Source organism: Anguilla rostrata, chromosome 5 (genome assembly GCF_018555375.3).
Source record: "Anguilla rostrata isolate EN2019 chromosome 5, ASM1855537v3, whole genome shotgun sequence".
Taxonomy (NCBI): domain Eukaryota; kingdom Metazoa; phylum Chordata; class Actinopteri; order Anguilliformes; family Anguillidae; genus Anguilla; species Anguilla rostrata.
In genome coordinates, this window is record NC_057937.1 from 62,493,353 (window position 1) to 62,521,292 (window position 27,940).

Below are 27,940 nucleotides of genomic sequence, written 5' to 3' on the forward strand. Positions count from 1 at the left end.
ATGTCTGCTGATGTATGGTTTACCCTCTGAAGGCTACATTATGTCGCCATCTCAGAACGTTCAGTCAATTAGAATTTTAAAGATAGAGTTCTCATTTGTTATTTTGTAGCACTTGATATTGTTCTCTGACTGTGACATAAGATGCTCGCGCGTGCCTTTTTTGTGAACGGGTAGACGTTTCTTAAAATAATTACATAAACAGTATGACATCATAGTAACAAGCAGCTCCCACCCAGAGACAACCGCCCACTTGGAGCAATTGCCTGAACTTGCTAACTTTACTGCAAGTCACGGGACATCAGCGATTGGTGCGCAACAAATTCTGATTGTCCGAAGCGCTTGTCTTTGCCAAGCTGGTGCATCTCGATTTTTTACAAGAAAATTCCACAAAAAGGTAGGCTATCCACGGTTGTTCAATGTAAGACTATGTAATTGCTTTGTAATGTAAAATGTAATGATTTTGTTTGTTCACCCTGTTTTCAGTGCCAATGGAAATAAGTTTATATTATTTTTATTTTAGGCTATGTGAAGAACGTGTTAAAATCAATTTGAAATCGAGTCACGCTATTCAAATGTTCTTTTCGTCTTTGGTATGCATTCACGAGCGCAGAGTTCTGTTCTGTTTCCTGTTTATATAAAACGCAAATAGTTTGTGTTCAGCGCATCCTGTTTGACCAGTCTAGTTTTAAACAACGTCACAGTTTACCAAGTTAGATTTCCCAAGGCTTTTGTTTTCTTACTTTTTTTTTTGTTTGTTTGTTTGTTTTGTTTTTTACACTACATGTTAAAAATCGTGGTTCACAAATAACGGTACACGAGTAATCTGTGCTTTCGGGAATGTCCCTTATTTTTTCATAGCCTGGGTGAGGCCATCTTTCTTGGCGCGAGGACCGTCTGGCTCCTCGTGCTGCAAATGACACGTTTTGTAACCAATTCGTTCTCGGGCCGCCTGGGCGCGCACGCAAGCTGCCGAGAAGAGACCAAACTGGCACAATGGCGATGAGGAAAAAAATCATTTATTTCCTCGGTTCAAGCTGAGGCTGCAATTAGGATCAAAAGATACTTGTAACTTGCTCATCCACGAACTCATTTGAACACGGAGCATCGAAACACTGATTTAAGCCGCGTTTCCACCAAAATTACCCGGAACTTTCAGTCCCAGGAACTACTTTACCAGGAACTAAAAGGTTCCTTCAGCCAATGGTTGTCTGCGTTTCCACCGGGGTCTAAAGTACCGCGAAGATTAGGCAAATTAGCCCACTGACGTTGTCGTCGGTCCATCTGTCATATGATTTCTTCTGTAACCCCATACTACCACCGAAGTAGCCTACATTTTTTTCTAATAACCGGGACAGCCCGGAGGGGTTTATTCCACTTATATACAACGGGTTACCAACAATGACTATATATGGTTACTTTTGTATTTACTGATTTTCATATATCCTCTCAAACACATTCATCAACGTTGTAAACAATTTGCTGTTTTATTACTTTCCGTCGTCAATTCCATATAGGCTAATCGCAAAATGACAAGAATAGAACGAAAACTCGGACTTGCGTGAAAATGTAAATTAGTAGTGGTACAGCCACCGTTTGCTTTCCTTCGAAGTTACTGCTAGCCGAGCAGCGAAGTGTGCCCTCCAGATGCGAACCATGCACCATAAATGAGTTCATAGTCTTCCTGGTCTTTTCGTGGAATTGAAAAATGGCAGTAAAATTGAGTAAAATTACGGCAGTCTGAAAAAGCTAAAGGGAAGATTACTAGAATTAACCTGTTATTTTACCCGGATAAAAAGTGCGGAAGGTGATTTCCAGTTTGCTTGTACTGTATCACCAATGTTAATTATGCAGAACTACCGCATACCTCACATAACTGTATCAAACGTTTTGAGTCAATTACAACGGGCTAACAAAGAAAACCCGGAAGAAAATATTCAGCAACCGAATTAATCTGTTTGAATGTTTTGGTAGCCTACGTAATATGCTGTCCCAGCACGAATGCTTAGCATTTTATAAAACGAATACTAAAGCAAGAAAAGAACAGAAGAGCACACGTTATAATTCCAAGACGTTGACAGGCTATAAGCAAAAGTAGGCTACTGCGCCGCATAACATACAAGTTTGATTTGAAGTTATTATGAAAAGAAATTGGTTTGCCGCTGCATATTTTCAAACATGGCGGGTAATGGCGGAAAATAAATACAACACAAATGCTACGAGTACTCAACCAATCAGAAATGTTCAGCGCTGCAAGCTCCACCCAAAAGGTTCCTGTACTTTCGGAAAGTACTACCCCCCGAGCAGGAACGTTTTGGGGGGTAAAACAAAGCCCCCAGAACTAAATTTAGACCCTAGTTCCTGCGGTGGAAACGCACTGAGTTCCTCAAAAGGTTCCTAGTTCCGGGGTATAGTTCCTGCGGTGGAAACGCGGCTTTAGACAAGTTTATCGCTGCGTCATTGTTCGCCAAGGTGTTTGTCAAATTCTGCTTCTTTCCGCGTTCCAGATTCTTTTTGGGAAATGGAGCATACTGACGAAACGTAGGCCTATTCCGTGTACGATTTACAAAATAAACGAATAAGATCACTTCTACGGGTGTATGTGTGTGAACAAGTCATGTGGGTGGTGCGAAAAACTCTGCGATTTTCCTCCGGACCAAACGTCTGCTTTGCTCACGCACCCGTCAGTTTAACACATCGGCTCAACGTGGCCGATAGCGTAGAGTCGACCGCTACAAACTTTTGCCAGCGTCGTTCAGTCGCACTTCCTTTTTTCTCCACGGGGGGGGGGGGGGGGGGGGGGGGCGTGGTCTCTATCCATTCATGTCACCACAAGCCTGCAGCACTTTGCAACAAACGCTTCTCTGTACCTCACCAGACTCTTAAGAAGCCAAACCACCACCTTATGACAGAATTTGCTCTGGAAATTTTATCGCCATCGGTTATTGACATCGATCCATAGCCCAGTCATAGTCGGTACCTTGAAATGTGCCCAGATGCTGCTTATTCTGTCACCAATGTGGGTGAAAACAGTAACGATGGTCAAACTGATGGATTAATGCCTTTCTTTGCTTCCCAGCGCCTAAGGGGCCGACGGCAGGACGTGTCTGATCCGATGGCCAGCAGCCGAATATCCAGGTATGGCCCGTTATTCTGACGATGAAACGGTCCCAGATCCATCTGGGACAGCACCTGTTTCTGGCGGGGGTGGGTGTCAGAACGTGTCACTTCCTGTCCTTATTTCCTCTGCGTTTCAGCGCCATGAGTACCGCGCCTCCGCTGGGTCTCCCACTGCGTCTCCCGCTGATCCTCCCGCTGCTCCTCCCGCTGCTCCTGGTGTTAACGGGGCTGCGCGGGGGCGTCTGTGAGCACCACCCCCACGATGGCTGCCAGGGGCAGCGGGGGGCCAAGTTCATGGGCGAGGGCCCCCCGGAGGCCTACCAGTTTAACAGGAAGCTGTACGGGGCCTGCCGAATGCGACCCAGCATCAGGCTGTCCCGGGACCAGCCCAGAGTGTACGGCCACGTGCTCTTCCGGCAGGACAGGCCCGAGGCGCCGGTGCAGGTGCTGCTCCACCTGTTCGGGCTTCCCGCCACCAGCCGCCAGCCGCGGGCGGTGCACGTGCACCAGTACGGCGAGCTGAGCGAGGGCTGCGACTCCGCCGGGGGCCGCTACAGCCCGCGCGGCTCTGCCCACCTGTACCACCCCGGCGACTTCGGCAACTTCGTCCCGCGCCGGGGCCGGATACGCGAGCAGCGGGAGGCGAGCAAGAGGGCCACGCTGTTCGGCGAGACGACGCTGTTCGGCCACGCCGTGGTGATCCACGAGGGAGAGGACGACCTCGGGCGGGGCGGCGACGAGGGGAGTCATCGCCACGGCAACGCCGGGCGCAGGCTGGCCTGCTGCGTCATCGGCATCAGCTCCCCGAAGCTCTGGGACAAGACCCTCCAGCAACAGCTGAGCACCCCCTCAGGGTAACATGGGAGCAACGAGCCACACCCAAAAACCCTCAGCATCCTCCCTCTCTCCCTCCCTCTCCTCCTGCCCCTCCCTCTCTCTCCCTCCCCTCCCTCTCTCTCCCTCCCTCCCTCCCTCTCTCCTACCCTCCCTCTTCCTCCCCCTCATTATATTAGAGGCATTTAGCAGACGCTATTATCCAGAGCGACTTACACAACTTTTTACATAGCATAGCATCCATAGCATCCATTTATACAGCTGGATATATACTGAAGCAATCAGGTAGTACCTTCTCCAGGTCAAGGCATGTCCTTACCCCGATCGAACCTCGCCATCTTCGGTTACAAGCCCATTCCTACCCTGGCTCACTCCGTCCCTCCTTCTCTCTCTCCCCCTCTCCCTCCCTCTTCCTACCCCTCCCTCCTTCCTTCCTTAATCTAAGGATAATAAAAGAGGAATTAGACAGCAGTGAGGTCTCCATACTCACAGATCAAACAGGGACGCTCCTCCAATCACAGAGCACTTTGCTGTGAACAGTGAACCGTGATTGGTGGACACTTTCTGCCCAGTTCCTGGTAATTCCCAGAGCGATCCCAGTTCAGCCAGAAAGTGCCCACCAATCACCGTACGCATCGCTGTGTTGCTCTGATACCAGGTCGACTGGCTGGGCTCCCCTCCTATGGCCTATCTGTAAAGTGGCTTCAGGACAGGCCTGTCCTAGCCCTGCTGTATAATCCCTGGTCTCCATCACGTCACTCATCTTTAGCGACTGCCATGTTGCTGTCACCTTTCACACGCCCGCCCGCTCGAGCCCGTGACCTTTGACCTGTGCCAAATAAATACGGGACATATTTTGACCTTTTAACACGCAGCAGTAAAGATCCCCGCGCAGCAAAAAAGCTGAATCAGCGATAATACAGCGCAAGCTTTGAGAGCTGAATTCCCAACGAGCTTTTCACTGTGTGGAGGATTACTGGCGTTTTTTTTTAAAAAAGAAGACCTCTATTTTTTACCGATATTCACAGTAAACAGTTGTGCATGCAGTTGAGCATTTTGGTTGAGGACGTGTTCAGCTGAACTGTGCAGAGATCCACATGCGTTTTTTCAGGCGAGTTTTGACGGCACAGAAGCCGTTGCAGTGTGTCAGATGCACGCTCCGCCAGGCCGTGCCAAGGAGGCTCCTGCGAAAGCTGCCAGCCCTTTGTAGCTGAATTAGTCCCGATGTTTACAGGGTTTTAGTGTCTGTGCATAAATCGCTTCGTTACTGCAGAGGATTGCGCGCGTTTTTCCGGCCAAAAATGTCGCCGCGGAGCACCGGGGGAAACGTGCCAACGCAAACGAACACAGCTAATTAACTTCAGACCAATTAAGCCGGGCCGACTGGACTCAAACAAAAATAAGCATGCGCACCAGGCCTCCAGCCATCCCACAAGCCCCTGCACTTAAGCCATCCCAATGCAACACCATAGAGCTGGTCCTTGTCATGGGGTCTCTGGCCTATTACCAATTTAATCTGTGGTGGTGAAATGTCTGAGCTATAAATTGCAGATAGAGTAAAAAAAAAACATTTAAAACCATGTCACTATTATTTATATTTAGGCATATTAAGTTTTGTGAATGATTTTTTTTAAATGCGAATTCCTACCCTTAGTTATTGTCGCTAAGGTCAGTCAAGGCAGTAAAGTAAATGTCAACAGGAACGTTTCTCATCTTAAAAGAAAAATTTACTTATTGACTGAGTCGATCTCTATTCCAGCTGTCAATCACATCCACTAATGGTCATTTTATTTCTGTATGGGGCAAGAACCCCCATATAGGCCTCACCAAATATTTTAACCAAAAAAGAAATGCACCAGAAAGTATCAGAAATACTACAATTTATTCAAAGAACTGTTATTTTTTAGATACACAACGAAAGAACAGCTAAACATTTACAAATGCAGATGCACATCGGCATGCCAACCATTTAAAATATATTTGCTTCAAACCTTTGTATAACATTCATGTAACAGACAATGTATTTTCACAATTAATTCTGTTCTACAGTTCACTAAAACTCTGATTGTGTACAAAAATAAATATTCCTGAGGTGGGGGGGAAATATTAAAACTGATTTTAAAATTCAGGATGTGGTCAGAAGCATGATTTCCAGAGCGCCATAAGTAAATGTTTCAATCATGATTTCTTTTTTTATATACCAATGCTTTCATTTTGGGGAAACCTCTATGTTTGAGACTGACTTTGTGCAGTTTCTTTTCTTTTAGAGTTTTGTCAAATACAAGTTGGTAACATGAACCTACCACAGAAAAATCAAACATGTCTGAATGATGGAGCACCAGCACAGTGAGCAGATGGGCTTCATCTCTAATCCTATGCCAGTCATTAATCAAAATTATTAACCGAATACCACTGCCAATTTCAGTGACCTCCAGCAATATAAATATATCTTTCTAAAAAAATACACCTTTGGTAGAAACACGTTTTTTACTTTTGAATTTTAAGAGTATGAGACCACTGATTATGAAATAAAAAAAATGTATAAAGATTATCACATGCACGTCCACTTTGTTTTGGCGACAACCGGAGGATCATTTTACTCGTAACGTCTATGGTTCTCCATCATCTCAGAGCATTCTGGGTAAGCCAGTTCATTTGCATATGACCAGACACCACAGTTGTGTAACAAGCAAAGTGTCGATGAATGTGAGTTAATGCACCATGTATTTCATGACACGTGTGTCGACACAACTTGTACTGAAAAGAAGCTAATCTCACCTACAACACGTTCACCAAGGACAAAGACCCTTTTGTCTGAATGTTTCCTGTGTGGTGAAAACACTTCTACCATTGCCCCAATAGGACAATTACACAAAGCTAGCAGGTCAGTCTGTTTCCACACATCAGAAGAGTGCAGTAACAACATTACACCAGCAGAGGTCCCTTGACCCTTTGAGACAAAGTGCGAGGAACTGCAATCTGATTGGCCATTACCTCTTGGAAATGGAATATACAGCAATATATTTGTGAATTTGCGGACCTTTTGAAAAACGTAACATATCTCATAGCACCATACTCACACATACATACTGTGTGTATACATACATATATATATATATATATATATATATATATATATATATACACACACACACTCAATATGTATATTTCAAGAGCTTCAATTTATCATTCATTTCAATATATTGCAGTATAATACATTTCTGTAAGGAAAGCGGATCACGTTTAATTTACATGAGAATGCGAACCTTGAGTGACCCAGAAAAAGCAGAAGAGTGAAGTACTCGCGTGGTGCAAACGTGTAACAGGATGAACACTCATGCAGGCAGACCTGATCCACTCCACCGGTGGGCCAGTTAGACCCCACAGTACACGTGCGTGTAAATACTGAGAAGCCGTGAAAGACAGAATACTGCCGTAGAGAAAACAGAAGCCGCTCGAGCTCTGCAGAACGTGGACGCAACGATAAAAACACACACGACACAGGCTTTCACTGGATCCAGAGGAAGGATACGCATCACTGGCCGGGACCTGAACCCAAAATGATACTACAGTCCGGAATTACTGAACTTGCAAATGGAACATTTTCAATGTTCTGTAGCATATATGTAGGAAGAAATACCACTCAGCCAACAGAACTGCATTAATGTTTAAGAACACTGGCCTCCATTACATACTGCAGTGTGTCAGTTACTGAACAAATTCTGACTGAGTCTATTGGCCCATCCATAAATCACTGTTAATATACCGCTAGAGATCAATCTCACTTACTAATGTTCAGTTGAAAACTTTAAAATGTATTATAGCTGGCTGGCCAATCAGAGCAGGGCACAGATATTTATAGCTCCCTGATTGGCCCATGAGCAGTGGGGGAAGGTGGGGGCGGGGGGAGGATGGCACTGGCAAGAATTTGAGAGGAAATGACATCATGAAAGTGGCAGCTGCGTTGTGGGAGACACAAGTGCACAGATGCGGGTCGTGACCAGATGTCCACCTGACGAAACCCGCAGCTTCGCTGTTCTTATCTCCGGAGCCTGTCGGGCGCGAATCACCACAGCAGAGCTGGTCTGAGGAGACGCCCGGGGGGGGGGGGATAAAACAGGGCCGCTAGAAATATCCTTGTTTTTGCCAGAGAAACCACCCCCACCCCCGCCCCCTCCACCCCCGCCCACCCCCCTTCCTGTCCCGAGTCACTGTTTGTTCAGTCATTTGGTTTCTGAGTGTTTGGCCACCCGTTTTATATTGCTGCTTATTTGCTGAGTTAGAGTTCGGTGGGACAGAAAATATCCTCGCCCACGCATGAGTTTCACTTACAGTCCTTCCCAAGAGCCTGGTGGGTTTTTCATCCTTTAAAAAAATGTTATCGAGGTCTCTCTGAGATCTGTGTACATCCATTAAAATGCCTTTTTAGAAAAGGTTATGGAAGCCTAGCATAGGAAATACAATCACATGTTAATGTAGCATTTACAAATATCTATGGTATTAGATATGTACATGGTATGAATATCTATGGTATTCCTCAGTGCAGTGTGAATATCTATGGTATTCCTCAGTGCAGTGTGAATATCTATGGTATTTCTCTGTGCACGCTTTGAATATCTATGGGAGGGGTGCACAACAAGGATTTCAGGATTTTGTGGCAACTTCTACTCTTAATTACTTAATCAGCTCAATATCATCTTGATCTGACATTTGTATAAGCACTAGCAGCAGCCGCAGACTCCAATTGTATCCTAAAGATTTTCATGTGCTCAAGTGCAGGATTTAACCAGTGTAGTTTAGAGAGCTGTCAGAAAACTAAAACCAAGGTAATTGGCTAGAACATAAACCAGCACGTAGTCTGGATCTTCAGGAACCGAGTTGAGCACCCCTGATCTATGGTATTCCTCAGTGCACACTATGAATAACTATGGTATTCTTCTGTGCACATGCATGAATATCTATGGTATTGCTCTATGCACATTTAGTCCTATCAGTGAGTAAGGGGGGCGGGGCTCTCTCTCCCTGCTGATCGCACTGCTGGCTCGCCCACACAAATTTCCAAAATGTGGTTCGAAAAAATGGAAAAGTTGGGATCTTAAGTGCTACAGGGAAGGAGAGGTTCAGCTGGCCAGAGAGACGGGACCCACTTTTCACTGCAAGCAGGGTGCTTCCCTATTGGATGGGCTGAGCAGGGAGGGGGCGTCGCTCTGCGACACGACTGTCGTCCATGTCGGTCACCGTGATTGGCTGGGCTCCTCCTCTCCGGGGGAGTGGCTGGCGCTCAGGGGTTGGTGGGTTTCAGTGGGACTGGGCGTGGCTTCTTCAGAGGCGGAGACTTCTGCACTGGTGCATGCTGGGTCTGCATTAAACCCCTCCCCTAGGGCAGGGTGTGAATGATGCTCCTCCTCCAGGTCAGAGCCTGAGCAAGGATCTTCCCCTGGGGTGGGAGGGGCCTGTGGGAGGGACAGTACCGAGGGACTGTCCAATGGTGAAGCTGGATCAGTTACAGGGGGAGGAGCCGGTGAGAGAGACAGCTCTGAGGGACTGTCCAATGATGAAGCTGGATCAGTTACAAGGGGAGGAGCCGGTGGGAGCGACAGCTCTGAGGGACTGTCCAATGATGAAGCTGGATCAGTTACAGGGGGAGGAGCCGGTGAGAGGGACAGCTCTGAGGGACTGTCCAATGATGAAGCTGGATCAGTTACAGGGGGAGGAGCCGGTGAGAGGGACAGCTCTGAGGGACTGTCCAATGGTGAAGCTGGATCAGTTACAGTGGGAGGGGCCTGTGAGAGGGACAGCTCTGAGGGACTGTCCAATGGTGAAGCTGGATCAGTTACAGTGGGAGGGGCCTGTGAGAGGGACAGCTCTGAGGGCCTGTCCAATGGTGAAGCTGGATCAGTTACAGGGGGAGGGGCCTGTGAGAGGGGCAGTTCTGAGGGCCTGTCCAATGGTGAACCTGGCTCAGTTATAGTGGGAGGGGCTTGTCGGAGGGACAGCTCTGAGGGCCTGTCCAATGGTGAAGCTGGCTCAGTTATAGTGGGAGGGGCCTGTGACAGGGACAGTTTCGAGGGACTGTCCAATGGTATCGCCGGTACAGTTGAAGTAGGAGGAGCCTCTGACAGGAAGAGTTCTGAGGGCTTGTCCAATGGTATCGCCGGTTCAGTTGAAGTAGGAGAGTCCTCTGACAGGAAGAGTTCTGAGGGCTTGTCCAATGGTATTGCTGGTTCAGTTGAAATAGGAGAGTCCTGTGACAGGAAGAGCTCTGATGGACTGTCCAATGGCGACGCAGGCTGCTCCCACAGAGGAAGCTCCGCCTCCTCGACTTCCTCCTGGTGTGGTCCCGTCCGCCACACAGGCTCCACCCCCCGGCGTTCCACGTGACGCTCGGAAGCATCCAGACAAACGGGGATGACCTCCTCACCCCTCCCATCAGGCCCAGTGCGAGAGATGGGCGGAGCCACGATGTCACTTCCTGTCCCGCAGCCTATCAGATTGGGGACAGAGTCGGTGATTATTCACAAGTGTTTAAATTCTTGATAACAAAAAAAAGTAATTTTTTCAGACTATGTGCATTTCTGAAAAATAAAAACACATTAACAGAAATCACACAGCACAGTGCAATCTCCCTAACCCTTTAGCTTTTGTTTTTACACAACTAAATAAATACTTATTTCCTTCAACTGCAGCGAACATGTCAAACGATACAATTCAGTACCTGAATTCAGAAAACAAACCAATCTGTTTGCACAGAACACTACATTTGCTCAGTGTGGAAACCTTACCCAAAGGGAACAACAACAAACAAAATACAATCAGAATTTTAGAAAGAGAGGAAGTTGAGAGAAATTGCTGTTTGTGCCCCTCAGCAGTGGAGGTCAATTCCATTTCTATTCAGTCGATTCAGGGAAATGAACAGAAATTCAGTTAATTAATCGAAAAATCCCCATTAGAACATTAAGCGGGCTATTTTCAGGTTTGGGAACCGAATTTCAATTCACTTCCTTAATTGACTGCATTGAAACGGAACAGGCCCCCCCGACAACTGTGAGGAGCAAACCTGAAGAGAGCTCGCTGGCGGCACCATAGACGTAACGGAAACAACAGATATCCTGCTCCGCAGTCTCATCTTCGCAAGTTCTGTCTCTATGACACTCTCAGAGTTCCAAATTCCATAAATGGAACATGAGACATTAGCAGTGGTCAGAACTCTCATCTCTTAAAGAGGACAACAAGAGCTTTTATTCTGACGGAAGTTTACAAATACAGTACAAACAGGAAGCCTAAAATCGGAAGTCTTACTGTGGCTTAGTCTGCCCAGCTTCTGGGAGCTTTATATAGCCTGTGAGTTTGGTCTGTGGTATTCCAGGAGCAACCACAATACCAGAAGAGGACGGGAAAAAATACTGGCACCACTTACGGTACTGACCACATTCTGCAGTTTGACTTTGCTTTTTCGCTTTTTCAAAATATCCAGATGTGCGTTACAGAAAGCCAAACCTGAATTCTAAGAACAGAATTTTTTAAAAATAAAAAGCATACCGAACAATGGATTTATATCTTGAATTTAAAAGTGGCTGAATTCAATTTAAAAGCATTATGTTTTATTTTAAATCGTAAAATGCAAATTCAAGTTATGGAACTCAAGCTCAGTTTCTGTTAAACTGAAACGCCCCAATTAGACGTTTCCTCTGAATGTTCATGGGTCACATGACCAAGTATAATCATGTGACACTGGGCGCTGTGCACTGTAACTCAGCACCAGAGCCTCCTGTAGTACAGAAGCAGAGAGGACAGAGGAAACTCAGGAGCTGATAGACTCTGTCTGCTGCGCATAGCGTAGTCTGTTGCGCTTCACTGTCAGCTGCGTTCAGTCTGTCTGCGCATCACAATGTCCAGCTGCGTTCAGTCTGTCTGCGCTTCACATTGTCCAGCTGCGTTCAGTCTGTCTGCGCTTCACGTTGTCCAGCTGCGTTCAGTCTGTCTGCGCATCACATGGCCCAGCTGCGTTCAGAGACACACCTGTGCAGGTACACGCAGGTAACTCACCTTTGAGCTGCTGCAGTCTCATTGGCTCTGGCTCCTGGCCCAGGCCCAATAAGGGAGACCCAGAAGGCTGTCCCTCGCCGAGGCTAATGGCATCTCTCCCCCCTGTGAGCCAAAGGTCAAAGGTCACTCAACCACCCCAGAGAAACACACACGTCAGTTTTCTGAACAGGAAAGAGCACCAGAAAGCCCTCTCTCTCCCTGTATGCATGTGTCTGAATAACAGCACAACCCCCTAACTGTCTGGTCTCTCCATGTTCATAGGAGGCAAGCAGGAGTTCCGAAGCATTATGGGAGTTATGCACCGGAATTCAGTGCAACAGTGCCCTCTGATGGACAAGACACACATTTTACCTGACTTGCTTTGTTTTTTTGTGGCAATGAACTGCTGGATTTCAGTTTGTCATGGCATCAAACCGACTTTAACATTTAATCCAAGTCACCCAAATTAGCAGGTTACCCTGCAGACAGGTGCTTCTCACAGGTAACCCCTGTGTGGTAACCACTGGTGCTCACTGAAAGCAGGATGGTTTCTCTGCTACTGGGGACATTTATCCCAGCTCTAATAACACAGACAACCTTGTTTGTGTGTTCACTTTGTTCAAAACTTCATTAAAAAATGTTCACAAAAAACAATCAAGAAACAATTCATGTTCCTCTCACATTTAAAATCCAACACTACAATTGCTTCCCTCAAGCAAGTCCACAGACTAGTCTAAACAGCACATGAAGATTCCCAAAGAATCCCATGGATTGGGAATTGTGAAAAACAAGAAAACTGCACACACAGGAGGGAGGAAGCAGGTGTGGAAGCAGAGATTTCTGCAGGAGGATGGGGGGGTTGCGGGGGGGGGGGGGGTTTCGGGGTGATGATCAGCCGGTAAGACGATGCAGAGGGGTCGCTGAGAGTCGCTAGCTGGCCGCTGTAAGGCCGCTAGCAAACTGCTGCAATTCCATTAGCAGGTGGCTGTAATGGTGCTAGCGAGTCACTGTAATGGTGCTAGCGGGTAGCTGTAATGGTGCTAGCGGGTAGCTGTAATGGTGCTAGCGGGTAGCTGTAATGGTGCTAGCGGGTAGCTGTAATGGTGCTAGCGGGTAGCTGTAATGGTGCTAGCGGGTAGCTGTAATGGTGCTAGCGGGTAGCTGTAATGGTGCTAGCGGGTAGCTGTAATGGTGCTAGCGGGTAGCTGTAATGGTGCTAGCGGGTGGCTGTAATGGTGTTAGTGGGTGTGATGGTGCTGGGGGTGTAATGTGCTAGCGAGCAGCGTAATGGGTGCTAGCGGGTAGCTGTAATGGCGCTAGCAGTGGCTGTAATGTGTTAGGGTGCTGTAATGGTGCTAGCGAGTAGCTGTAATGGTGCTAGCGGTAGCTGTAATGGTGTAGGGGCAGCTGTAATGGTGCTAGCGGGGCTGTAATGGTGGGACGTAGCGGGTAGCTGTAATGGTGCTAGCGGGTAGCTGTAATGGTGCTAGGGTAGCTGTAATGGTGCTAGCGGGTAGCTGTAATGGTGCTAGCGGGTAGCTGTAATGGTGCTAGCGGGTAGCTGTAATGGTGCTAGCGGGTGCTGTAATGGTGTTAGCGGGCAGCTGTAAGGGTGCTAGCGGCGTATGGCTAGCGTGTAATGGTGCTAGCGGATAGCTGTAATGGTGCTAGCGGATAGCTGTAATGGTGCTAGCAGGCAGCTGTAATGGTGCTAGCGGGTAGCTGTAATGGTGCTAGCGGATAGCTGTAATGGTGCTAGCTGGTAGCTGTAATGGTGCTAGCGGATAGCTGTAATGGTGTTAGCGAGTAGCTGTAATGGCACTAGCGGGCAGCTGTAATGGTGTTAGCGGGTAGCTGTAATGGTGTTAGCGGGCAGCTGTAAGGGTGCTAGCGGGTAGCTGTAATGGCCCTAGCGAGTCACTGTAATGGTGCTAGCGGATAGCTGTAATGGTGCTAGCGGGCAGCTGTAATGGTGCTAGCTGTAATGGTGCTAGCGGTAGCTGTAATGGTGCTAGCGGGTAGCTGTAATGGTGCTAGCGGTAGCTGTAATGGTGCTAGCGGTAGCTGTAATGGTGCTAGCGGTAGCTGTAATGGCTAGCGGCACTGTAATGGTCTAGCGTAGCGTTTGGGGCAGCTGTAATGGTGCTAGCGGGTAGCTGTAATGGCTGCTAGCGAGTCAGCTGTAATGGTGCTAGCGGTAGTGTAATGGTGCTAGCGGTAGCTGTAATGGTGCTAGCGGGCAGCTGTAATGGTGCTAGCTGATGGTGCTAGCGGTGCTGTAATGGTGCTAGCGGTAGCTGTAATGTGCTAGGTGCTGAATGGTGTAGCTAGCGTAATGGTGCTAGGGATGAATGGTGCTAGCGGGTAGCTGTAATGGTGCTAGGGACTGAATGTGCTAGCGGGTGGCTGTAATGGTGTAGCTGGTGTAGCTGTAATGGTGCTAGCGGTGTAGGGTGCTGTAATGGTGCTAGGGTGCTGTAAGGTGAGGGTACGAATCTAGCGGTACGTATGGTGCTAGCGGCTGAAGGTGTAGCGTATGGTGCTGGGAGCAAGGCAGGCATAGGTGACAGAGGCATAGCTGTCGCTTGCTGGGGTAAGAGAGGGAAAAAATATGAGCGCAGCAGAAACCTACTGCCAAATCCCACGGACACATTGTAGGTGAGCCCTTCAGGAAGCAGAGGAGAGAGAGAGAGAGAGAGAGAGAGAGAGGGAAAGAGAGGGAGAGAGAGAAAGGAAAAAACTAGCTTTAGTTAAAAGGAATAAACCAGTTTTGTACAAACAGCAGCATCAGTGGTCATTCGTATTTGTGTCAGGGATCTACTGGCTTTCACCTTAAAAGCACTCAATTAAGTGTGTGTGTAGGTGTGTGTGTGTGTGTGTGTGTGTGTGTCTGCGTGTGTGTGTGTGGGGGGGGGGCGGCACTAACCTGGCAGACTCCATAATCCTGCCACTTCCAAGGTCTTCAGCTTCTTCTCCAGCTCTGCGACTCGATTTCCCAGAATCCTGCAGGAACAATGACCTCATGGTTCTGGTCACGTCCACATCACATTTTAAACTCAGACCCCCCACCCCCACCGCATTTAGAACCGGAGAGGGAGCGTGCCCTGTCCCAGACAAACGAGCGGGAACAAAGGCAGGAGCCGAGAGAAGAAAATACATGACAGAGAGGAGAAAAGGAAAAGGACTGAAATAGAACACAGAAAAAAGAGGACAAGCTAGACAGAATCAATAGAGCTGGGAGAGAGCTGGCAGCTGGGGATAGTTCGGGGGGGGGGAGCTGGGATTGTTCTGGGGGAGCTGGGATTGTTGTTGGGGGGAGCTGGGATTGTTGTTGGGGGGGAGCTGGGATTGTTGGGGGGGGGAGCTGGGATTGTTGTTGCGGGGGGAGCTGGGATTGTTGTTGGGGGGGAGCTGGGATTGTTGTTGGGGGGAGCTGGGATTGTTCTGGAGGGGGGGGGGGAGCCCTGCGGAGCTGCAGGGAGCATTCAGAAATTAGGTCTGTAATGGCACTGGCACATTTTCCCTGGGGTCCATTTTAAATGCTGACTGAATCTGTCCTGAAAAACTTCCATTTGATTTCCAGTTTACTCCCATTTTATTTATTTATATACGCACACTGATGGAGACAGAGGTGGAGAGAGAGAAACAGACCAAGAGAGAGGATTGACGGAGAAGCAGAGAGATTGAGAGAAGACAAGGAGAGAGAAGAGATGGAGAGAGGAGGGAGAGAGACAGAGATGGAGAGAGTAGAGTCAGTAAGAGTTAGTGTGAGTCAGTGAGTCAGTGTGAGTCAGTGAGAGTCAGTGAGAGTCAGTGAGATTCAGTGAGAGTCAGTAAGAGTTAGTGTGAGTCAGTGAGAGTCAGTGAGTCAGTGTGAGTCAGCGAGAGTCAGTGAGCATTGGTGAGTCAGTGAGAGTCCGTGTGAGTCAGTGAAAGTCAGTGTGAGTCAGTGAGCTTCAGTGAGGTCAGTGTGAGTCAGTGAGAGTCAGTGAGAGTCAGTGAGAGTCAGTGAGAGTCAGTGTGAGTCAGAGTGAGTCAGTGAGTCAGTGAGAGTCAGTGTGAGTCAGTGAGTCAGTGTGAGTCAGTGTGAGTCAGTGAGTCAGTGAGAGTCAGTGAGAGTCAGTAAGAGCTAGTGAGAGTCAGTAAGAGTTAGTGTGAGTCAGTGAGAGTCAGTGAGAGTCAGTGTGAGTCAGTGAGTCAGTGAGAGTCAGTGAGCTTCAGTGAGGTCAGTGTGAGTCAGTGAGTCAGTGAGTCAGTGAGTCAGTGAGTCAGTCAGCTTCAGCGAGGTTAGGGCTGTACTTGTTGGTGTGCCGCTGGTGCTGGATGACCATGTTCTTCTCGTGTATGGTCTCCAGGAGCGCCGTAGCTAAGGACTTCAGGTCAGAGATGGACTGGGGCGTGGCAGGGAGACTACAACCACTCTCCTCTGACAGCAAGAGCTCCTGGACTACAGAGAGAGAGACAGAGAGAGAGAGAGAGGGAGGGAGAGGGGGGGAGAGAGGGGGTAGAGAGAGAGAGAAAAGGAGGGAGAGGGAGAGAGAGGGAGGGAGAAAGAGAGGGAGAGAGAGATGAAAGAGAGGGAGAGGGAGAGAAAGAGACAGATGAGAGCAAGAGAGAAAGAGAGAGTGTGAGTGAGACTGAGAGAGATAAAAAGAGATTGGTACTTTCATATAATCATACTTTTCCTCTTATCTTACGCACATTAATAGACCGTTCTGTGCTGTTGGACTACCCAGAATGCCACATACAGTAAAATCATCAAACAATCTCCATGTGGATGAAGAGACAGACCTGACCTGACGATTGTCAGGAAAGCAGTAAAGTCAAATCACACAGCCAGCCGTAGGAATACAAGCACGTGCTTTCCACAGACACGAGCTGCAGTTCTCCTTTACGCAGGCAATAAGGAGCAGTTACAATAACACACACTGGGGGGCAGAGGTGAGCAAGGGGCAGCGGCTCTGCTGATTGGCCGTGGGTGCTGTCCGTGGTCCTGTAGCTCTTCCAGGAGGGTCCTGAACGGACAGCTCCTCACAGCACAGGACCCCCCACCCCCCCATCCCAGTCACTACACCTACACCATGCCCCAGCTGCTGTGGGACGGGGGCTAGCCAGGCCGGGGGCTATCAACCACGCTAATCGGGAGGCTGCCCCCCCCAGTCGTTCTGGGTATGACCGCCAGCTAAACAAACACAGGGGTTTGTACTGAGACGCACCTGAATCAGACACACAAAGGCTGCAGTAAAAACAGTGCTGCATCCCGCAGATCGGCTCCTACAAGCTGAGCGCCAAACCAGATCTTATACATCATCCTGACCTTTACATTCATTTCAAACATACAAAAAAGAAGACAGGGCAAAAGATGCAGGGGGTTTTGGTTAGAAGATGGGGTGAAAGGTGGGGGGATGTTTAGGGTAGAAGGTTAGGGGTGTTTGCAGTGGGGGGGGGGGGTACCTTGTTTCGCAGAGAGCACCCCTGTGAGGGTTAGGGTTAGGGTTAGGGTAGAAGGTTAGGGGTGTTTGCAGTGGGGGGGGGATGTTTAGGGTAGAAGGTTAGGGGTGTTTGCAGTGGGGGGGGGGGTACCTTGTTTCGCAGAGAACACCCCTGTGAGGGTTAGGGTTAGGGGTGTTTGCAGTGGGGGGGGGGGGTACCTTGTTTAGCAGAGAGCACCCCTGTGAGGGCGCTGCTGTTGGACCTGCCGTAGATCTTGGAATTCTTCCTCCTCTCCAGAGCGGTCTGCAGAATCAGCACAGAGCAAGACATGCTCATATACCCCCTACTGAGCATGCTCATATACCACCCTACTGAGCATGCTCATATACCGCCCTAGGACGGAGTGTGGCGCAGTGGGTAAGGAACTGCGCTTGTAACCGAAAGGTCGCAGGTTCGAATCCCGGGTAAGGACACTGCCGTTGTACCCTTGAGCAAGGTACTTAACCTGCATTGCTTCAGTATATATCCAGCTGTATAAATGGATACAATGTAAAGTGCTAACTAAAAGTTGTGTAAGTCGCTCTGGATAAGAGCGTCTGCTAAATGCCTATAATGTAATGTAATGTAATGTACTGAGCATGCTCATATACCCCCTACTGAGCATGCTCATATACCACCCTACTGAGCATGCTCATATACCGCCCTACTGAGAATGCTCATATACCACCCTACTGAGCATGCTCATATACCGCCCTACTGAGCATTCTCATATACCACCCTACTGAGCATGCTCAGATACCACCCTACTGAGCATGCTCATATACCACCCTACTGAGCATGCTCATATACCGCCCTACTGAGCATGCTCATATACCACCCTACTGAGCATGCTCATATACCACCCTACTGAGCATGCTCATATACCACCCTACTGAGCATGCTCATATACCACCCTACTGAGCATGCTCAGATACCACCCTACTGAGCATGCTCATATACCACCCTACTGAGCATGCTCATATACCACCCTACTGAGCATGCTCATATACCGCCCTACTGAGCATGCTCATATACCGCCCTACTGAGCATGCTCAGATACCACCCTACTGAGCATGCTCATATACCACCCTACTGAGCATGCTCATATACCACCCTACTGAGCATGCTCAGATACCACCCTACTGAGCATGCTCATATACCACCCTACTGAGCATGCTCATATACCACCCTACTGAGCATGCTCATATACCACCCTACTGAGCATGCTCAGATACCACCCTACTGAGCATGCTCATATACCACCCTACTGAGCATGCTCATACACCACCCTACTGAGCATGCTCATACACCACCCTACTGAGCATGCTCATATACCACCCTACTGAGCACGCTCATATACCGCCCTACTGAGCACCCTCATATACCACCCTACTGAGCATGCTCATATACCGCCCTACTGAGCATGCTCATATACCGCCCTACTGAGCATGCTCAGCTACCACCCTACTGAGCATGCTCAGATACCACCCTACTGAGCATGCTCAGATACCACCCTACTGAGCATGCTCATATACCACCCTACTGAGCATGCTCATATACCACCCTACTGAGCATGCTCATATACCACCCTACTGAGCATGCTCATATACCACCCTACTGAGCATGCTCATATACCACCCTACTGAGCATGCTCATATACCACCCTACTGAGCATGCTCAGATACCACCCCACATCACACCAGGCTGATATGACTTTAAACTGAGCTCTAATCAGGGATCTGAGAAGAAACACAATCACACACACGCTCACACACACTCACATACACACACACTCACATTCACACATACTCACACACACACACACTCACATTCACACACACACACTCTAACTCATACTCTGACACACACCACTGACATCGCACGTCATCTCACACTGGTGACATCACACATCACCTCACCCTGGTGACATCACACAGCCAGTACCTTGTACTTCATAACGTTTCCTTTGAGCAGGTTCACCTCCTCCTGGAGCTGCTTAAATCTTTCATGTAAATATCTGAAAGAGAAGTATATGTTCATTAATTAATAAAGTATATGTTGTGAGAAATAAAGACAGAGAAACACACACCTCCAGTTGATCAGGCTCAGATATTATTATTGAGTTTTAGAATAAACAGATTTAGTCCAGCAAGCACACAACATGGGGTAGATTTAATTCAGTGATGGACAGCTGCCAGTCATGAGTAACTACGCCACTGCAACCTTAGAGTTACTCCATGATCGAAACCAGACCCCAAACCCCAACCGCCCCCCCCCCCCCCGAATTTTGTGAACATTTCAAGTCTGAAACGAATCATGAGGATAACAGATTTTGACGTTGGAAATGAAACGGACGTGGAGATTGAAACCCAGGTGCGCCATTAACAAGCGTCACACTGGAAAAAAGATCAAATCGGACCGGAATGAAATTATACGTGTCACGTCACATCATGTCGCATCACATCGTGCGCCATTAAAATCTAATTTAATTAAAATATCGATCTGACGTGCACGGACGGGACGCTCGGACATGCTTTAAAAAAGGAAGAATATTGGATGTGCTCCCATCACTGCGAAAGCTGTTCTCAGGGAAACGGTCTCATCACCGTATTATTCACACTTTTAATCCGGGTTTGCATAGGAGGGTCCCCTCTGTACACAGCCACAGAATCCTGTGTGTCAGTGAAGTGGCTGCATTTAGATTTAGAATTAAACTGAGTGATTTTAAAAAGCAGGCACACGTTGACATATTTGGTATTTTCCTCTTTTCAAAGTAAAAACAGTCTGTGAGACACCACATTGAGTGGTGAATACCTTCTCCCATGCACAGTGAGAGAGAGAAGCCCCCACCTGTTCCATGCACAGTGAGAGAGACAGCCCCCCCCACCCTGTTCTCCATGCACAGTGAGAGAGAGGACTGGTCCCCCCACCTGTTCTCCATGCACAGTGAGAGAGAGCCCCCACCTGTTCTCCATGCCAGTGAGAGGACCCCCCCACCTGTTCTCCATGCACAGTAGAGAGGACTCCCCCACCTGTTCTCCATGCACAGTGAGAGAGAGGACTCCCCCCCCCCCACCTGTTCTCCATGCACAGTGAGAGAGGACTCCCACCTGTCTCCATGCAGTGAGAGACAGCCCCCCCCACCTGTTCTCCATGCACAGTGTAGAGAGGACTGTCCCCCCACCTGTTCTCCATGCACAGTGAGAGAGAGGACTGGTCCCCCACCTGTTCTCCATGCACAGCGCGTCCACGTCCACGATGCGGCCCTCGGGGCTGCCCAGGATGTGGTTGAGCTCGCGGTTCAGCCGCGCGGCCTTCTCCTGGAACACGCCGCGCTCCGCCCGCACGTCCTGCAGCTCGTCCGTCGCCCCCTTCAGGCTGTGCTCCAGCTCCTCGTTCTGCCCCGGGGACCGGCGAACACGGGCTGAGCTGAGCGTGCGTTCGCTTCACTTCATTTAGCTTAGCCTAGCCTAGCCTCGCTTAGTTTGGATTATCTTAGCCTAGCCTATCTTAGCCTAGCCTATCTTAGATTATTTTAGCCTAGGCTAGTTTAGTTTAGATCTTTTTTAGCCTAGCCTAGCTAGCCTAGCATAGCAGCACTCACTTTAGATTATTTTAGCCTAGCCTAGCTTAGTTTAGGTTATCTTAGCCTAGCCTAGCTTAGCGTATTTTACCTGGCCACGCCCACTCACCTGCTCGCGGGCCTTCTCCAGCTGCTGCACCAGGTCCTCCCGCTCGTGGGCGGGGAAGTGTCGCGCCCCCACCTCCTCGTCCCCCAACCTCTGCTTGGCGATGGTCATCCTCAGGAGCTGTGGGTATGTGGGGGTGTGGGGGGGGGGGGGGGGTCAATCAAACACACAAGCCGGAGGCTCCCAGGCTAACTGTCCTTGTGTTACTCATTAGGGGCTAACTGGCTACCCTGACAGGGAATGCCCAAACTGTTAAAATCTGAAAGCACCTAAAGTAATGCAGGAGTGAATAAGGGCTCTTAAAGAAAGCAGTGTTAAGGCCGAGGTCCGGATCGATGATAACAAGCTCCTGCGCGAGCCCAGCTGTTTTAGAGACTACACTGCAGACAGGAAGCGAGCCAGGCGTGTGTTTTACTGACGGGAGACGGACAGTGGAGGGCTGTCCTGGACAGCCACACTGTCTGCCGCTCCCTGTTTCCCCCCCTGTCAATCAGCAGTCCATTTAGGCCTGTTTAGGAAACGAAGAGCGTGGCTGTCCGGCCAATCAGCGACTTAACTTAAGCACTTAAGACACTGCGGGCCTGCTGGACTGGAGAGACGCCCGGTTTAGCCTTCAGGACTGGGGGGGTGGTGGCAGGGGGGGGGGGGGTGGGTGAGTCAGAGAGAGGGACACAGGAGCAGGCCATGCCCTGAGCCCCCAGACAGGCAGTCGCCGTGGTTACCTTGTTGTCCCCCTGGGCCTCGGCCAATCTCTGACTGAGTTCCTTCAGCTCCTCAGACACCAGCTTATTCCTATCCCTGGAGTCCCTGAGCAACTGAGCCAGGTTCACCTGTGGGTGGGGGGGGAGTGAGGGGGAAGGGGACGGGGGGAAAGAGGGGATTGGGGAGAAAGAGTGTGCAGGAGAGAGGGAAGGAGGGGGAAGAAGAGAAAGAGGGAGGAAGCCAGAAAAAAAAGAAATCAGAAAGACAGAAAAGGAGAGCGGGAAGGGGGTGGAGAAAGAAACAGGTAGAGAGAGAGAGAGAGAGAGAGAGAGAGAGAGAGTGAGAGAGAGTGAGATCACAGTACCCCAGGCAGAACTCACTGGACTTACAGCACTTGCTGTTCAGGACACTCGCCTGTGGAGCAGAACCCATTCTCAAGTCTCTCCCTTCATTAATCTGTAGAATCTGCACAGAGTAAGAGGGAGAAAGAACGCTCTGCCCCCCCCCCCACCCCACACACACACACACGCACCCTCAACCCCCACCTTCACCAACACTGACCCAGCGCCACTACGTTGTGTCCCGTATCCAGACAGGGGTACACTGGCAGCTCTGCTTTGGGACATACAGGAACAGAACCGGAATCCCAGTAACAGATTATTAAGAAAGCCTGTTAAACGGGGACAGGTGCGTACCTGATTTCTCTTCTCAGGGGGCAGGGAAGGGTCTCCATCCTGCAGGACAGAGAAACACAACTCTTCAGCAATAACCCCCCACACACACAAGGGGGCAGTACTGAGCTCACTGTCTCAGGCATCTGTTTCCCTCTCAGTCAATTCACACACATCACCACAGAGCTCTGCAGTGTACAAACACCTCTGGTTATATTACCTGTACTACCAGCGCTACCTGTGTTACCTGTGTTATGGGTGTTACCTGTACTACCTGCGCTACCTGTACTACCCATGTTACCTGTGTTAACTGTACTACCCATGCTACCTGTGTTACCAGTGTTACCTGTACTACCCGCGCTACCTGTGTTACCTGTACTACCCATGTTACCTGTGTTAACTGTACTACCCATGCTACCTGTGTTAAGTGACCTGTGCTTACCTGTACTACCCCTGTGTTAATGACCCCGCTCGTGTTACACCTGTGCTACCATGTGTGTCACGGCATTGAGCCTTCCCGCCCCTTACACTTCTAAAAAAACAGGGTCACCTGCACTTGAGCACGCGTTGAGTCATCAGTTCACTCTAAATCACCCTTACCACCCGTCTGATTCCTCTCAGGTTTTCTACAGCTCTCCTATTTACCAACCGAGGCTCCATTAAGTTTATATTGCATTCAATAATCCAAATAATTATATGTTGCATTACAAATTAAATGTCCATTTGGGGAGATACAAAAAAGGAATTTTGCAGCCGTAAAAGGTTTTCTAATGAAACCACTGGCTTGGATTCTGAATTAGCCATAATTTCATTACCTAAACAAATACAATCTTAACAACTGTACAGTAATCAGAGAGTAACCGAATCAGTGCTGAGGGGTTTACAGTGCAAGAGCCCGTAAAAGCAGCATCTGATTAACTTTGTTTCTCCAAAAAAGAGGGGGAGAGCCTTATTTTATAGGACATAACTGGAAAGGTGTGTAATTAAGAGAAATCAGGGCTAGGGGGTCAATTCCATTTCAGTCAACTCACTTAATTAAAAGAAAAAAAAAAGAATGGATGAGAGGATCAGGGGGGTGAATGAGACAGAGAGAGCGAACGAGAGAGATGGGGAGAGACAGGGAGGGAAGGAGTGGGGGAGAGAGTGAGAGAGAGGGAGAGAGAGAGCGAGCGTAGGTGAGGAAGGAGGACAGAAGACAGAGAGAGAGAGGAGACAGGGGAGAGACAGAGAGAGAGGGGGAGAGAGCGTGCAGGTGGAGAGACAGAGTGGGAGAACGGGGGAAGGACAGAGAGAGAGAGAGAGAGGAGGCGGCGGGGGGCGGTGGAGAACGAGAGAGGGCGGGGTCTCTCTGTACTTCTTCTTCAGGCTCTGGTGGCGTTCTCGCAGCTGATTGGCCATCAGCTTGTACTGGTCTCTCTCCTGCTGACAGCTGTCCAGCTCCTTGGACAGGATCAGCAGGGCCTCCTTCTTACTGTCCAGCTTCCGCTTCACCACCAGGAACTGAGAGAGAGAGAGCGAGAGAGAGGTGGCGGGAGGGGGAGAGAGGGAGAGAGAAGAGAGAAGCGGGGGGGTAGAGGCGGGAGGGAGATAGAGAGAGAGAGGAAGGGGCCAGGGGTGATGTTATTGCATTATAAGAAGCATTTAAATTACTAAAATAAAGTAATCGCAATAAAACAGAGATTCAAAAAGCAGAGGAGAGGAACAACTACACACAGCCTCCCATTCCCCTCCCTCTCCCCTCCTCAGGCGACGGTGATTGATCCCTGTCTCAGATGTGCACATGCGCACATCCTGCGCATCGACAGAGCGACAGATCCCTCCAAAGCCAGGCTAGAGCCTGACAGACTGTAGAGATCAGAGTCGCCGTTACCAGCTGCGCTCAAGCGCAAAATACGCACTTCCGTTTTTTCTTTTTATCATCCTAAAACTCAGGGAGACATTTTCAAAACCTCATAAAGTTTTGGAGAAGATCACCTCTACAGTTGAGTAGCTGGCTGTGTTCCACAACATAATTTAGCCTTATTTACGTCATAAACTGCCATCCTGCATGATTAAGAGAAAAAAAAAAAAAAAGAACCAAAAATTTATAAATAACTGAAAGAACTTCTGCTGGCTTGGACAAGCCGTTCCGCTTCATGCTGACCGCAGTCACTGATCTCAAAGAGAGGCAACACTGACAGCGCTATCTGTTACCTGACAGTTCAAACGTATTTTTCACAGCAGCCTGACAAACGGAGATTTTTGCTCCTGTCGACGGTAACTTCCCGCTCTCGCGCTGAAAATAGACTTCATCGGCGGAGCGTGCAGACGCGCAGCGCGCGCGTTATGCTTGCTCCAGGTTGCGGTTAATCCGCCGCGAAACCGGCCAGTGCTGGTGTCGTGATTTACAGGTCATTCACCAGGCCTGCGTCTTCCTCTGCCAAAGTCAACACCGCAGGGCTCGCTGTTTGCAGAGTGGGATGGTACACTGGAATGGAACACTCCCATTGGGAGGTCTCTTATGCAATGTGAACATATCGCTGTTTTTTAATCATAAATGCGTAACGCGTTGAATAGCGCATTTGGATGCAACGAGGCACTCCAGATGCATTTTTTTAAAATGCCTAAATTTATATCATTTTTTAAATGTATTCTGTGGGTTATATTCAGTCATATCCTCTTTTATCAGAATAGTGCAATGGCTAACACGATTCTATTTATTAATCAAAGCATTTCACAATACACATTCCAATACACTGTAACTTTTCAAGAAACAGTTTGGCTCCTTATCTCACTGGCAAGTCAGTGTTGTGTCTTGATTTTGTTTATATGCTTAAATCACTCTGCACCAAGAGGAATCCATTGTTTTAAATAAGTCTTGACAGGAAACGTTGTATTAAGTTTATGTATCCTAGTTCCTTTTTTAAAACATAATGGTGGTTGGGTTCACCAGCACATTAAGAAGTGAATTGGGAGCTGAACAAACACAGGCGTGCACAAACAAGAGTTATGAGTTCAATACCCCAGTGACAGCCATTAACACACAACGTGCCCCACAAATGCTGAACCCTAAAGTTCAGGTTATTTGCATGCTTCCTATAGTTTCAGTAGGATGTTTTAAGATGTTGAGGGAACATGTTTTGTCAGCCAGAGTAACATTTCAGGGGTTTGATGGTAAATGGACTGCATTTATATAGCGCTTTTATCCAAAGCGCTTTACAATTGATGCCTCTCATTCGCCAGAGCAGTTAGAGGTTAGGGGTTAGGTGTCTTGCTCAAGGACACTTCGACATGCCCAGGGCAGGGTTTGAACCGGTAACCCTCCGACTGCCAGACAATCGGTCTTACCTCCTGAGCTATATCACCCCTAGTGTAGTTGATGGTGTAGTTAGTGGTTAAGGCTCCGCTGACTCACAACAAGACTGAAGATCACAATCCAGCCATTATATAACCCACTTACTCCTGGTTAGTTTCATGGGGGGTTGGCACCTAGCCCAGCATGCTTTGGGTGAGAAGCAGTATACCCTGGACATGTAGCCAAGCCAATCCATCACAGGGCACACACACCGTTCACTCAACACACTCATACCTACAACCCAAATTAGACTCTCCAATTAGCCTAATCTGCACATCTTAGAACTGTGGGAGGAAACCGGAGTGTCTGGAGAAAACTCACGTAGACAAGGGGAAAACGTGCAATCTCCACACAGAAAGGCCCCAGCCGGGATTTGAAACCAGGAACCTCTTCCTTCCTGATTTAGCCCAATCTCAAGATCTCTATCTTTGTATAGATGCCCCCACACCGTACACAGTAAAATGTCCAATGTTAATTCCGCGTGGGAACAAATGTTATCTGTTAGAGCTGATTTAATGTTAAGAGTGGAATTAACGTCGAACATTTTACTATGAGTTCACTAGCCTTCGATATTCCTCTCGTGGCGTTCCATGATTATGACTACGCTCATACTGTCAACACCCTGCAAAAAAAAAAAAATTTTTTTAACGGGGTGATTGACCCGAATGTTGGAGTAAACTCCAAATGTCTGCGTGACTGCTTTGCTGCTTACAACTACGAACGCCTTCGACGAACAACTGTCTCAATGCACCGTACAACTTACGTTTTCCTTTCTCGCTGGCCCGGGAATGTTTTTTAGCCAAGTTTGGCCCTAATGCACAAAAGGTGAATGCACTAATATTTCCCTACATTGTTTGTCAAGTAAAGGCAATGTCAAGTAGCTTAATTAATACTATATTATATAGGCTTACATTACGCTATAATTGTACAAACATAAGTGGGCCTTAAATACTGGAAACATAAATAGCCTACCTTTTTTTCTCTGGCTACAGCGTACATTGATTGTTTTTATGATTGTATTGCATTTTTGTTTCCTATCACAAATTCCGCAGAAACTTGTGGTCGTCTTGGGTGACCAACTATAGCTCCGTGTGCGTCCATTAAAATACAGTTGCGCAACTAGCTAATTAACGTTACGATAGTCTTCGTCAATTCTACTTCATATCAGACATGTAGCCCATAACATCAAGACTCAAAGAACACCAACGATAATTGATGAAAAGCTGTAACTAGCAACATCAGCGAATGTGACCGTTTTCCAAATTCAATTTTTGAACTAGAACCACACATTAACCTTCCTATTAAAATAGCCACACGATTGCGTTTATCTAAGACAGTATGATAATGAAACACGATTATTTTGCTTTTACACAGTCTGGTAAATAAAACAGCCGCTCGTTTTCTTTATAAATAGTGTACACCACCTTGCTGTCGTGGATGTTTTTGTCGTAGGAGACAATCGTGTCATGTCCCACGCACAGTTGGGATCACAAGCATCATTTGCGACACTTGACAATGCCGCTAGCATGCTAGCTAGGCTTTTCGCATACCCACCTCGCTCACCAAACCTTGCCAGTCACTTTCGCTTCTCCTGGAAGAAATCATCTTCCGTGCTTTTCAAAACTCCACCAATATTTTCGTCTGCGAGAATAAAACCCCAATAGGAAGCGGTTGTATTTACAGACAGGTAATTCGGGAATCTCCTCCTCCTCCTCTTCTTGTTAAGACCTCACTTCCATCCGTCACGTTTTCGTGACGTTGGCAAGGAGGGCGGGGCTACGACTAGAACGGGACAACGGGGTCGGCCTGTGGCAAGCGGGGACGGGGAATGAGTCGTCTGTCGCGTACTTATCCTTTGACCTCCACGGTTGTATGTTCCACACGGACCGGCGATTGCTTTTAACGAGGTCGACCTGAGCATATTTATAAAGAACGTCTGCTGTCCATCCGGTCGCCTGGTTTTCTGTGTGAAACTTAGAAACGCAACTGCTGGAAATATTGTGCTGGCGGTGCCTGCCTATTCAAAGGACGGATGGGGAATCTGCGAGTTGACAGTTATGCAAATAGAAACAGTGTTCTGAAGACAGGGCGATGGT

General features: G+C 48.3%; 2 protein-coding genes across 3 annotated transcripts; one reads left to right on the forward strand and one right to left on the reverse strand.

Annotated features, from left to right (window-relative positions):
* On the forward strand, positions 1-4,227 carry LOC135255881 (extracellular superoxide dismutase [Cu-Zn]-like). The gene is made up of 3 exons (XM_064337646.1): positions 1-394; positions 3,077-3,135; positions 3,255-4,227. Exons 2-3 carry the CDS (start codon positions 3,113-3,115, stop codon positions 3,973-3,975), a joined length of 744 nt encoding a protein of 247 aa, XP_064193716.1. The 5' UTR covers positions 1-394; positions 3,077-3,112; the 3' UTR covers positions 3,976-4,227.
* Positions 4,228-4,972: 745 nt separating this feature from the next.
* On the reverse strand, positions 4,973-27,591 carry LOC135255879 (cell surface glycoprotein 1-like). Of its 2 annotated transcripts, XM_064337644.1 has the most exons (13): positions 27,399-27,591; positions 23,840-24,010; positions 22,535-22,573; positions 21,860-21,967; positions 21,141-21,257; positions 20,674-20,846; positions 19,393-19,465; positions 17,628-17,712; positions 16,276-16,423; positions 14,903-14,979; positions 14,609-14,641; positions 11,998-12,099; positions 4,973-10,435 (listed from the first exon to the last, which is right to left on the reverse strand). In XM_064337644.1, exons 1-13 carry the CDS (start codon positions 27,447-27,449, stop codon positions 9,186-9,188), a joined length of 2,427 nt encoding a protein of 808 aa, XP_064193714.1. In that variant the 5' UTR covers positions 27,450-27,591; the 3' UTR covers positions 4,973-9,185. The 2 variants fall into 2 exon arrangements, with proteins under 2 accessions (XP_064193714.1, XP_064193713.1); XM_064337643.1 differs by lacking the exons at positions 14,609-14,641; positions 23,840-24,010; positions 27,399-27,591 and having other exon boundaries at positions 22,535-22,923.
* Between the last annotated feature and the right edge of the window lie 349 nt (positions 27,592-27,940).

What these genes read in the sequence shown, in the direction of transcription:
- LOC135255881 (XM_064337646.1), top strand. Translation starts at nt 3,113, where the DNA reads ATGGCCAGCAGCCGAATATCCAG. An exon ending in GCCAGCAGCCGAATATCCAG is followed by an intron (nt 3,136 to 3,254) that starts GTATGGCCCGTT and finishes TCTGCGTTTCAG; the next exon opens with CGCCATGAGTACCGCGCCTC.
- LOC135255879 (XM_064337644.1), bottom strand. Translation starts at nt 27,449, where the DNA reads ATGATTTCTTCCAGGAGAAGCGAAAGTGACTGGCAAGGTTTGGTGAGC. An exon ending in AGGCCCAGGGGGACAACAAG is followed by an intron (nt 21,258 to 21,859) that starts GTAACCACGGCG and finishes ACATACCCACAG; the next exon opens with CTCCTGAGGATGACCATCGC. An exon ending in TGGAGAAGGCCCGCGAGCAG is followed by an intron (nt 20,847 to 21,140) that starts GTGAGTGGGCGT and finishes TCCCCGGGGCAG; the next exon opens with AACGAGGAGCTGGAGCACAG.